The 12,990-nt window shown below is 45.6% G+C and overlaps 1 protein-coding gene across 1 annotated transcript; it reads right to left on the bottom strand.

Moving 5' to 3' along the window:
• Positions 1-356: 356 nt before the first annotated feature.
• On the bottom strand, positions 357-8,987 carry LOC136481366 (peroxidase 4-like). The gene is made up of 3 exons (XM_066478722.1): positions 8,910-8,987; positions 1,756-2,113; positions 357-748 (listed from the first exon to the last, which is right to left on the bottom strand). The coding sequence occupies exons 1-3, from the start codon at positions 8,985-8,987 to the stop codon at positions 357-359; spliced, it is 828 nt and encodes a 275-aa protein (XP_066334819.1).
• Between the last annotated feature and the right edge of the window lie 4,003 nt (positions 8,988-12,990).

Genomic DNA, 12,990 nt, shown 5'->3' with positions numbered 1-12,990 from the left:
CTAATGGTCCCCCTTTAGTCCCGGTTCCTGACCCGGGACTAAAGGACCCCCTTTAGTCCCGGATGCTTGCTCCCGGGTGGGGAACCGGGACTAGAGGGGGTTCTCCACCGGGAGTAAAGCTCTGTTCTTTACCAGTGTGTCCTTTTCTCATGCAAAATATATTGGACAAAAAGATGACATAAACAAGAAGTGATACATTCATCATTTAAAAAAAACGATATGCAAACACATCAAACACAACACAATGATTTCACAATTGTTAAAAAAAATATAAAGCTACAACAAGTCACTGAACATGCATAACACTGAAGAACAAGCCTCAAAGATAGTTTATTCCAGTTCATCATCTTAATGAACTAATTAACTCTTCTGCAGTTCTTCCTTATCTGGCCGTTGGAGCCCATCAATGGTGTAATGTCACCCATCTTGATCATACCCGTCACAAAATCTGCGAAAAACGTGCTCTGGCTACCAACATAAGATTGGGCCAGTGCGTCGGTGGCTCCGCCATTGAAGAGCTCTTGGTCAGAATGTAGAAGCCCCTTCTTGCTAAGAAGGTTCTTGTAGTAGTTGTTGTCGAAGACGGTAGGGGTTTGAACGTCCAATGGTGCCAAGTTGTTGTCACCTGCACCTGAGGTGCTTGGGCAGCCTGATTGCATTGTTTTTGCAAAGGCAGCGTCAATGTCGGTGTCATTATATATGTGGGCTCTGAAGTTGGTGCAACGTGCTAGCCCAATGGTGTGAGCACCTGGCAAAATTATGAGAGGCAAATGAATGAACAAAGACAGAAGGAAATAAAATAATGACACATTATTATTAATATTAATCAAGTAGTATTGAAAAGTATATAGAGAAGAATTGACTGATTGACCAATTTATTTATTTTTTTTAACAAGGAGATTGGTGACTTTACTAAAATAAATTAGAGCATAAAAACATTTTAAATTTTAAATAAACAAGTGGTTATTAACCTTGTGTAATAAATCTGTAAGAAAGAAAAAGAGTATCCGATTCTAGTTATGAAGCGACACAAAAGGAACATTATGTGTGGCTGTAGTTGTAGTTAATTGCAATCTAGCTGGGAAAGATGTCGACCGATCGACTTTATATCGATGTATATATGCTTATTGCTTTTCGTATTCCATCTGATTAATTAAGATATCGATCTGATGCAAACTGATCTTTCAACTAGACACAGAGACTTGGTTGAAGTTGGCATTATCATCGCCAGGTTTATAACATGCAAAAACATAAAGTAAAGCTTTTGCACGCACATTTGTATTAGTTTCTTCTGCAAACTCATACCGACAACCTTCGGGTGTCACAGTCACCTTTACCAACGTTTTGCCACTCAATTAAATCTCGATGCCTATTTTTTTTACCAACTAACATCACGTGCATATATGCATGTCATATGTATGTTAATTATGTGAAGAAGGTTAAGTCAAAAATTGAGCTTTCAGTGTCAATTCTGTTGGTAAAGGTAAGTGTCTACCAGCTGTTTATTTATCAAGTCAAGGTACCAAAGGTCTAAAGCTTGTGTGGAGTGTCGCTTTATTCTCCTTCCTTCTACAGTTGTTCATTTTGGGACATGTCTAAGTAGTTTTCAACATGTCTAAGTATTAGTTACTACAAGTTTGTTATTTAGAGAAGATGGTAAAAAGTAATAATAAGAGAGTTAACGGTTTTTAGAAATTTTACTACTCGCATGCAGTTGGGAGGTAGTAATGAACTAATACAAGTGCAACGACGTACCCGAGAAGGCGACCATGTCCTTTTGGGAGAGTCCCTGCGCGGCGAAGAGCGAGGTGAGGTTGACGAGCCCCGACGTCGGCGGCGGGATGTTGTTGTTGGCGCCGCTGAAGCTCGCCGTCGTGGAGTCCCTTCGCCCGACCTTGACGTCCCAGCTCGGCCCGCCCAGGATGACGACGCTGTCCCTGGCGGCGATGGCGAGGATGTCGGCCCAGGAGACGACGCCGGGGCACACCTTCTCCACGGCAGACCTGGCGGCGTCGATGACCTCGAAGCTTCTGACGGATCCGTTGTTGGGCGTCGCCATCTTCTCGCCCTGGAAACTGGCCGTGTCGTCCAGCAGCAGCGACGCGTCGCAGCCCTGTACATGCACGCATGCATCATGGTGATCTAATTTTGAGTACGTGATGAGCTTGGCAACCGATGATGGTATATCATCAGAGCACGACGTATGTGTTAAAACTTTGAGGATCGTCTAGGAATAGATCCGGGGTGTTAAATATTTACTGGATGAATTAAAGACCTAGAACATGTTCTAGATAGGGAGACAGAGATAGAGAGAGGACAGAGAAAGAACGTGTCGAACCTGACACCGCAGGGGATGATCCACAAGCCGTCATCACGTTCATCGATGAAGTCTGCGCACGGGCAGCGACGTTCGGTGAAGACGGTGTCGGTGATGGACGGTGGCGACCGGCGGTGAAGACTGGTGGCGGCGCAGTGTAGTGGTGGCGGTAACGCAGTCCGGTGGCGGCGCGGCTGGTGGCTTTCCGTTACTAGCTGTGCGCCCTCTAGATCGGATTAGGGATTTCGGTGGGGAGCTCAGCTGAGGCGAACCTCGTGTCCAGAGGCGCCGCCCCCACCTCTATTTATTGCACAGTGTGATAGGGCCCTCCAGCCATGGTGGGCTGGACGTCCCCGATCAGGGCGCGGATTAAAGGCCCAACTGGGCTGTTGGGCCCAGTTTGGATTAGAGATCAATCTAACAATCTCTCCCTTGATCTCCTACCATCTTTCAATTTCATATCATTTACTTTTATTCGTTCCATTACAGATTAGCGCATAGAGCATATTTCATCGTCACTGTCAATTGCTGATAGATTTAACAGCTACAACACACCACTTTGTTTTGAAATAGATACTTAACTTTGGGCCTTCTTTTGTTCAGGAATTATAGGCTTTCCCTTAAACCCATGCCGACTACATGTTCTCTGAACACGTTGGGTGATAAGCCTTTTGTAAGCGGATCCGCGAGCATCTTTTCGGTACTTATATGCTCAAGACTTATGACATGATCCCGGACTTTATCTTTCATGACATAATACTTTATGTCAATGTGTTTGGCAGCACCACTTGACTTATTGTTGTGAGCATACTGTACTGCCGGATTATTATCGCAGTATAACTTAAGTGGTCTATAGATGTCGTCAACCACCTTCAAACCGGGTATGAACTTCTTTAGCCAGTTCACCTGCCACGTTGTCTCATAACACGCTACAAACTCGGCATACATTGTGGACGATGTAGTGACGGTTTGCTTTGAGATTTTCCATGAAATAGCTCCCCCTGTGAGAGTGAATACATATCCAGACGTGGATTTTCTATCATCTCCCGCATAATCAGAATATGAATATCCCACTATATAGAGTGAATCAGATCTTCTATACGTCATCATGAGGCTTTTCGTTCCTTGCAAATAACGCAAGACTTTCTTTACTAATTTTCAGTGTTCTGTTCCAGGGTTGCTCTGGAATCTGCCAAGTAACCGGTAACAAATGTCAAGTCTGGGCGCGTACATACTTGAGCATATTGCAAGCTTTCGACAGCTGAAGCATATGGAACCGCTTTCATTTGATCGATCTCATATTGGTTTCTGGGGCATTGAAAACCCCTATATCTGCCGCCCATGACTATAGGAGTAGGTGATGGACTACATTTGTGCATACTAAATTTCCTTAAGTTCTTTTCTATGTATGCCTTTTGTGATAGTCCTAATACCCCTTTATTTCTATCTCGGTGAATCTCGATCCCTAGAACGAACAAGGCTTCACCAAGATCTTTCATATCAAATTTTGAGGACAAAAACTTCTTTGTCTCCAGTAGTAGACTGACATCACTACTAGCAAGTAAGATATCATCCACATACAGGACAAGGAAGATAAACTTTCCATTCTTAAACTTCGCATAGACACAATTGTCCTCTACATTCTCTTTAAACCTAAAATTCCTTATTGTCTTATCAAACTTCAAGTACCACTGTCTTGAAGCTTGTTTTAATCCATAAATGGATTTCTTTAGGCGGCATCCCATTCGTTCTTTTTCTTTCATGACAAAACCTTTCGGTTGTGCCATGTAAACATTTTCCTCGAAGTCTCCGTTGAGAAATGTCGTCTTTACATCCATCTGGTGTAATTCTAAATCGTAACGTGCCACTAATACCATTATGATTCTAAAGGAATCCTTACATGAGACTAGAGAAAATGTCTCATTATAATCAATCCCTTCTCTTTGCGTAAAGCCTTTTGCTACAAGTCGCGCTTTATATCTCTCTATATTCTCTTGAGAGTCAAGTTTTGTTTTATAGACCCATTTACAGCCTACTGTTTTGGCTCCTTTAGGAATTATTTCCAAGTCTCAAACTTTATTGGCATTCATGGATTTCATTTCATCTTCCATGGCCTCAAGCCTTTTTGATGAATGATCATTTCTCATGGCTTCTTCAAATAAGGTGGGATCATCCTCCATTTGAAATTCCTCAGTGTTGTATACTTCATAGTCAGCAGGAATAGCTAATTCTCTAACTCTTTGAGACCTTCTAGGGGCCTCCACATTTGGGACATCTTCTATTTGAGGCTGTTGTTGCTCCTCCTCATGTGTGGTAATAGGTTCTACAGGATCCTGAAGAACAGGTTTCTCATCGTTATTCATTGTTGCCATAGGTGGAATAACAACATGTGGTGACACCATAGTATCTTGCACTGTCGGTGCAGCGACAACATGTAGTAAGAAAAATGGCTCATGAATTATCGGAGTGGGCGCATACACCCGCTTCTCTTCAAGGTCAATTTCTCGAGCTACCATGCTCCCCCTCATCATTTCATCCTCTAGGAAGACAGCGTGTCTCGTTTCCACAAACTTTGTATGTCTGTCTAGATAGTAGAAACAAAAACCTTTTGACTTTTCTGTGTAGCCAATAAAATGGCAACTTACTATTTTGTGATCTAGCTTCCTAATGTTTGGGTTAAATACTTTAGCCTCAGCAGGACTCCCCCACACATGTAAGTGGTTTAGTGAGGGTTCTCATCCTGTCAACAACTCATATGGTATTTTGGGCACCGATTTACTTGGTACTCTATTGAGAATATGAATGGTGGTTTTTAATGCCTCCATCCACAGGCTCAATGGTAAGGTGGAGTAACTTATCATACTACGCACCATATCCATCAGGGTACGATTACGTCTTTCAGCTACTCCATTCTGCTGAGGTTCGCCCGATATAGAATACTGGGCTACTATGCCATTCTCCTGTAAGAACCTTGCAAAAGGTCCAGGAACTTAGCCTTATGGGGTATGCCGACCATAGTACTCTCCCCCATGGTCGGATCTGACTATCTTAATCTTTAAATTGTGTTGGTTTTCAACTTCTGCCTTAAATATCTTAAATTTATCCAATGCTTTTGTTCTTTCTTTAATTGGATAAATGTAGCCATAACAGGAGTAATCATCTGTGAATGTTATGAAGGAATCATAACCATCCACACTCTTTATAGGAAACGGACCATAGATGTCTGTGTGAATAATCTGTAAAATTTCGGCACTTCGTTTGGCATCTTTCTTAATTTTCTTTACATAATTTCCTTTTATGTATTCTCTGCATTGTTCTAAATCTAAGAACTCTAATAGAGGAAGAATATCATTCTTAACTAGTCTTTCTATTCTCCCCCTCGAAATATGGCCTAAACGACAGTGCCATAATTTAGACGACATATCGTGAGCTCTCTTTCGTTTTTTATTTACATCCGTAGACGAGGATACATTCTCATTGTCGCATGCAACGTTCCCATCATCGCATACAACATTCACATCATCACGTAGTGATAACAAATAAAGCTCATTTTGTAAGATAGCAAGACCAACACATGCATTATTAAATGTTATCTTACATTTGCCATTTGTAAAATGGTAATCATATCCATCATTGTCCAAACATGAAACAATAATCAAGTTTCTCTGTAAAGAGGGAACATAAAGTACATCTCTAAGTAAAAGTGTGAAGCCATCAGCAAGCTCTAGAGAAAGATTGCCAACGGCTTCGACATCTGCTTGGACTCCATTTGCAACTTTAACGTGTCTTTCGCTTCTTTGCGTAGTCCTCGTCGAACAGAATCCCTGTAAAGAATTAGCAACATGAACAGTTGCACCTGAGTTAATCCACCTAGTATATTTCGAATACTGTACATACAAGGATTCATTTATGAACATAATAATGTTCTCATCTTTCTTTGCCATGATCATCTTTAAGTAATCGGGACAATCTAATCTTTCTTATAATGTCCCATCTTCTTATAGTAGAGACACTGGTCTTTCTCTACTGTGAACTTGTTCTGCTGAGGCTGATGCAGCTGGGACTCTTTCCCTTTGGCTTTGAGGAGGAGTTAGCATTATTATTCTTTTTCTTGTTGTCTTTCACATAATTGATAGTGCCACCATTGGCAGTTTTCATTCTCTCCTCCTCTTGCACACACATAGCCATGAGCCTCTCTAAGTCCCACTCCTCGGGCTGTATGTTGTAGTTGACAACAAAAGTGTCAAATTTCTTAGGCAACGAAGCAAAAATCAGATGGATGAGGAACTCTTCCTTGAGAGCCAGATTCATTGGTTTTAGCTTAGATGCCAAATTGCTCATCCTTAGTATGTGCTCTCTTATGCCACTATTTCTAGAGTATCTCTCTGTCACCCGCTGCTTTATCAGTTGGGTAGCATATGTCTTTGAAGAGCCAGTGAACTGACTCTTTATTCTATCGAGGTACTCGGTGATGGTGTCATACTCTGGAATTGAGCCGACATTTGCAGGCTCAATCGTGTTCTTTATCACAGCCAAACATTTCTTGTTGGCAGTGACCCATTTTCTATGCTCAAGGTCATAGGACATCTTTTGGGATGCAAAATCCCTCTCTCTAGTTGCCCAAGCGGCATCAGCCTTGTTTATCTCCCTCATCGGTGCCACAGGCTCAGTGGGACACGGTGAGGTGACTACACAGTCCACCTCAGCCAAGATGAAGGCTAGGTCAATCTTTTTCTTCCACTCCATGTAGTTATCACCTTTGAGAGTGGGGATCTCTTTTATAACCCATCAAGTTGTATCCGCCTGAAAACACAATTCATATAGAGTGAGAACATAAATAATAACAATAGTTGCATGCCTTGATTCCAATATTGGTCAAAATTAAAACATACAACTGTTTATACATTAAATCTACATCACCGTTGGGTAGAAGTAAAAATAATGCATAAAATCATTAAAATTACGATATTGTTATTAACAACATTGGTCAGAAAATAACAACATCATAATCATGTCAAAATCTCTTTTCTCCAATTAAATATCACGTTAGTTCAAAATAACTGGAGAATAAATAATTTCTTCAGCATCGGAAAACGTATACTCAATTTCTTGAATTTTACCCATAGGAAAAAATACTTTTTCTATTTTCTTTGAGCTATTTTTCATTTTCCAGAAATAAGCAATTACTGGAAAATAAAAAAGAAAAAAATGATCTTGGGCCGGAGCTCGCACAGTGGCCTGGCCTAGCTCTGCCCTTTCACTCACGCGCGCGTGCGCTGCGCTGACCCAGGCCATAACCTGGGCCTGGGCTGGCAAAGCAGCCCGACGCGCTCGCCCGCCTAGGCCGAGAGCGGCCCGTTGAAACCTCGCCGTCGGATCTCATCCGACGGTCGAGCGCAGGCTTCACGGGATCAAAACCCTCACGGCCGCATCGGACGGAAAACCCTAGCCCCATTCCCCTTTCTCCTCTGCCTTTCTCTCTCAGCCGTGCGGCGCACCGAGCGAGCGAAGCGGTGGAGCGGGGAGCCATGGCGCCGACGCCGGCCCCCTCGTCGGCGTGCGTGCTCCCTAGTGGGTGAGCACGCTGTCGTCGAGCGGCCTGGCCGTGGCGCCCCCTTGGCCGAGCCCGGGCAAAATAGCTCCCCCGGCTCGTCCTTCTTCTCCCGCGCCGGCGAAGGGTCAACCCGGCGCACGGCGAGGTAGATCCCTTTCCTCTTCTTCCCCATCCCCTTCTTCTTTTGGATTTGGATTCTACTTCTCTTATCCGAACCGGTGTTGGGGATTAGGGTTCAGATCTAGGGTTAGGGTTCGAAATCTGACCCACTGTTCTTCTTCCCCAGAGGGTCTTCACGGGTTTAGGGTTCAACTTTGATTCTCTCCTAGGTCGAATCCCTCTTCTTTTGTTCTTTCCTTCACCCAGTTAGGGTTAGGGTTAGGGAACCCCTTCTGTCTTCTCATATTCAAAAGGATCTAATTCATTCTTTCCTTTTCTATTCGTTTCTAGCCCTTGTCGAGATCTACCCCTAGCAAACCGAGCTCTGGTACCATTGTTAAGACTTTTAGGATCGCCTAGGAGTAGATTCGGGGTGTTAAACATTTACTTGATGAATCAAAGACCTAGAACACGTTCTAGACAGAGAGACAGAGATAGAGAGAGGATAGAGGAAGAACGTGTTGAACCTGACACCGCAGGGGGATGATCTAGAAGCCGCCATCATGTTCGTCGACGAAGTCTGCGCACGGGCAGCAACGTTCGGTGAAGACGGTGTCGGTGATGGGCGGTGGCGACCGGCGGTGAAGACCGGTGGCGGCATAGTGTAGTGGTGGCGGTGACGCAGTCCGGTGCCGGCGTGGCTGGTGGCTTCCCATCACTGGCTGCGCGTCCTCTAGATCGGATTAGGGATTTTGGTGGGGAGCTCAGCTCAGGCAACCTCGTGTCCAGAGCTGCCGGCCCCCACCTCTATTTATTGTGCAGTGTGACAGGGGCCCTCTAGCCATAGTGGCTGGGCGCTCCCGATCAGGACGCGGATCAAAGGCCCAACTGGGCCGTTGGGTCCAGTTTAGGATTAGAGATCAATCTAACAGTATGTACTTGGAAGAAGCAATCGTGGAAGAAGAGACGGAGGATGGAGGCGCCCATGCGCTTCTCCCTGACGATGGCGGCCTGCATCACCGACTTGACGGCGTCGAAGACGCCGGGCCACGAGTAGGTGTAGAAGCCCGTGGAGCGCGAGGAGAAAGAGGAAAGCCACGACGTAGCCGCACCTTCTTGCAGCGGCAGGCACGAGTGGTGGCCATGGTCGTCGTCTGGCGGTAATAAGCACAAGATGAATGCAGACTGCAGAGCGTCCTTTAATTTGCTTATTGCCTTGCCTGGAGCTGGGGTTGCCTGGAGGAGGTCGATCGGTATTTATAGCAGAAACACCTGGACCTGGTTTATGTGTCTCATATCGTGCACCACGTATGCATCAAACATGATTACATGCATTACATCACGATTTTTTAATATATATATATATATATATATATATATATATATATATATATATATATATATATATATATATATATATATATATTATATGCATGTATCATCACCACCTACTGCTACTGCTCATCTGTTGGACTTTGAGTTGAAAAGCAATCGACGAAATAAAGGCATGCAGGCAGGCAGGTGTTGTCCGCGCAGGAATCACGCGTTACACACCGACTACTAGGGCAGCAGATCGACGGCCTGTTCGCGGGTTGGTTTCTAAGCTGGTTTGGACTGGCTGGTGCTGGTTTATTGTGAGAGAAAAATACTGTTGGCTGGCTGAAACCAACAAGCGAACAGGCTGCGAGTTCGTTGGAAGAAGACTACTACTGATCGGACTTTGTAAAAGCAGCACCAGCACTGTAGTCTAGGACAGCATGCATGTCAGTGAAGTTGTGGTTCTGGTGACACTACGGGAGAACGCAGATTTGTCGAGTGCCGTCAGCTTTGTCGAGTGTCAAAAATCGGACACTCGGCGAAGCCACTCTTTGCCGAATGCTGGACCGGGTGGTACTCGGCAAAGTCTAGCACTCGGCAAAGAGTGGCTTTGCCGAGTGCCACAGAGTGCCCGACACTCGGCGAAGGGCGGCACTCGGCAAAAGCCCTCTTTACCGAGTGCAACACTCGGCAAAGAGTGACACTCGGCAAAAAAAAAATGGCACTTGATGGCCGAGCACGCCCACGCCGTCAAATTTAAAAAAAAATTTGCCAAGTGACGGCCCTGGCACTCGGCAAAGAGGGCCTTTGCCGAGTGCCAAGGCTCTGCACTCGGTAAAGATCCATTCTTTGCCGAGTGCCACGGCCGGCACTCGGCAAAAAAAAAATTTGGTTTTTTTTACCCATTTTTTGTGAGGCCTTCCCACATTATTTAAAACTCCATGTTCAAATTTGTGACAATTTTGACTTTTTTTGCTATATTTCGTTAGTTTTTTTGTTTAGTTGAATTTTATGGAATATTTCAAATTTGAACTGCAGGTGCGTGGAATAATCGAATTTGGTTGTTCAAAAAATGATATTCATGATATTTGGTGTATGTTGAGGCCGTATCCAGGAACTCACATGAAATTTCGAGCATCTTGTTGACGTAACATGACGAGGTACCTACGGGAAAAGTGTATTTAAATTATATAAAATCCGAACGAAGTCCGAAAATGACGAAACTTGTCGGGGCGTCGTGTTATCGCATGTAGAGACTATGGTAAAAAAATTGAGAAGGTTTCAAGCAAGTTGCGATGTCAGGGGCCGCCCCGGCTGCTCGGCGCCCCGTAGCGGCGCGCCTGGCCGCACCCCGCCTGCCCGGTGCTGGCCCAAGGTAGCGGCCCCGGCGAGCCCGCCACGGCCCTGGAGGAAGGAGGAAGAAGAAGGATGAAGAAAAAGGAAGAAGAAGGAAGAAGAAGAAGGAAGAAAAAGGAGAAGGAAGAAGGAGAAGAAGAAGAAGAAGGAAGAAGAAGGAAGAAAAAGGAGGAGAAAGAAGGAGAAGAAAAAGGAAGAAGAAGGAGGAAGAAGAAGGAGGAGGAGAAGGGGAGAGGGGGAGGAAGCCGAGGTGGAGGGGACGAACGTTCGTCCACGTTCGTCCACGTCGTCCACGTCATTCGTCCACGTTGTCCACGCTGTTCGTCCACGCCGTCATCCCCGCCCTCGCCGGAGGAGAAGGTAAAGCCACAGGGTTGTTGGCCATCGCGCCGTTTATATCGTTGACGGCCTTCGTGCTAGGTTTGTGGTTGTGTTGGCCATCGTGCCCCAAATGTGGACGTCGGCCATCGTGCCGACGGTTTTTCTTGCAGGTTTTGGAAACCTCCCCATGCAGAGGAGGTTCTACCGAAATTTTCAACTTTTAGTGATGTTTTTCTTCTTTTGCAGAGCAGGACCTATCGAAGGGGACCCGGAGCACCTCGGCGACCCTGATCGTCTTTGTCGGCGTTGCGGTCCTGCCTGCACAACACCGACTCGCCACTGCACCGACTCGCCACTATGCCGCTAGCCTGTCTCCACCGCCACCCTAGGTATAATTGAGCTCTCTTCCTTACCGTTGTAGTACATATATCGGTGTAGCCCAGTTAGGCGTCTCCCGTCCAAAACAGATACGGTTGGAGGTATGCGGATCTTTGCATATCTATGACCGTATCTGTTTCAGATTGTCCACGTTTTTTGGACAGCCCGCAGATGCGCAGATGGGTTAGTTTCCATGTTCTGCTCGGATCCGAGACGGAGTTTCGGCACCACCTCACTGTTGTTCTCCGGATACACACTCTCCCTTCTAGGACATGTATCGGGAGAACAGCGGGGAGGTGCTGCCGAAATTCTGTCTCGGATCGGAGTAGAGCATGGAAACTAACCTCATCCACACATCCGCGGGTGGGATTAGGACCTATCCTCACCTATTAGATAGTAGGCACACCGTGCAGATGCAACTGATGGTTATATTACTCCGTTATGTGTATATGCTAGAGGATGGATAACCGTGAGTGGATATATATGGGACACCCAAGTCAGGCTCAAATCACCCGTGAATGGATAGATAAGACCGAGAAATTCTTGGACCATGCATTTAAGGCAGCTAAGGGAGCGAGAGACACGTTCTGTCCCTGCAACCAATGTGAAAACAAGAAAAGAAAAAACAAGGGAAGTTATGGTGCAGCATCTTTGCAAGTATGGATTTATGCCAAACTATACCTGGTGGGTGTCCCATGGTGAAGCCTATCGTCCTAGAGAGGAGGCCGTGAGATGACCCTTGGAGGCATTTGACGGTGATGGTGGGGTACTAGGATGGTTAGGTGACTATGAGGATGCGACGTTTGCTGAAAGGCCTACAGAGGATGAGCAGGAGGATGAGGAGGAGGAGTCAGAGCCAAGCGCTAAGGCGTTCTTGGCCATGTTGGATTCGGCATAGAAGGTCCTACATGAGAAGACAACGGTTTCTCAACTGGATGCCATTAGCCGCCTACTGGGGTTGACGTCCCAGCACAACATGACTCGAGCCTGCTTTGATGCTATGATGGCAATTATTGGGGGGCTGCTTCCGGAGGGTCATCATCTGCCGAGCAGCTTGTACGAGTCAACGAGACTCCTTCGGGCACTAGAGATGCCGTATGAGCAGATACATTGTTGTCCGAAGGGGTGCGTCCTATTTAGGGAAGAACACAAGGATGCAAAGTACTATCCAAAGTGTAAATCCTCTAGGTATGTGGAGGTAGACAAAGGTGATGGAAAGAAGGAGCAGAATGAGGACATCCCCATGAAAGTCCTAAGACACCTTCTGATCATACCAAGGCTCCAATGGCTATTCATGTCCGAGGAGTCCGCGAAACAGATAACATGGCACAAGAATGGCGTTCGATACAAACCTGACAAGATGGTACATCCAGCAGATGGTGAAGCATGGAAAAGCTTTAATGGCAACCATTGTGGCAAAGATGAAGAGGCTCGTAATGTACGTGTTGCGCTGGCAACGGATGGGTTCAATCCTTATGGAATGATGTCGGCCCCATACACTTGTTGGCCCGTGTTCGCTGTTCCCCTCAATCTCTCCCCCGGGGCCCTACTTCAATGGCGAAACATATTCTTGATGTTGATAATTCTTGGACACCTGGGAAACAAAATGGGTGTGTATATGCAGCCTGTTTATGATGAATTGATGAAG

This window comes from Miscanthus floridulus, chromosome 9 (genome assembly GCF_019320115.1).
Source record: "Miscanthus floridulus cultivar M001 chromosome 9, ASM1932011v1, whole genome shotgun sequence".
NCBI lineage: Eukaryota > Viridiplantae > Streptophyta > Magnoliopsida > Poales > Poaceae > Miscanthus > Miscanthus floridulus.
This window is presented reverse-complemented; position numbering and strand designations above follow the sequence as displayed.

What these genes read in the sequence shown, in the direction of transcription:
- LOC136481366 (XM_066478722.1), bottom strand. Translation starts at nt 8,987, where the DNA reads ATGCAGGCCGCCATCGTCAGGGAGAAGCGCATGGGCGCCTCCATCCTC. An exon ending in TCCACGATTGCTTCTTCCAA is followed by an intron (nt 2,114 to 8,909) that starts GTACATACTGTT and finishes GTGCATGTACAG; the next exon opens with GGCTGCGACGCGTCGCTGCT. An exon ending in GGACATGGTCGCCTTCTCGG is followed by an intron (nt 749 to 1,755) that starts GTACGTCGTTGC and finishes TAATTTTGCCAG; the next exon opens with GTGCTCACACCATTGGGCTA.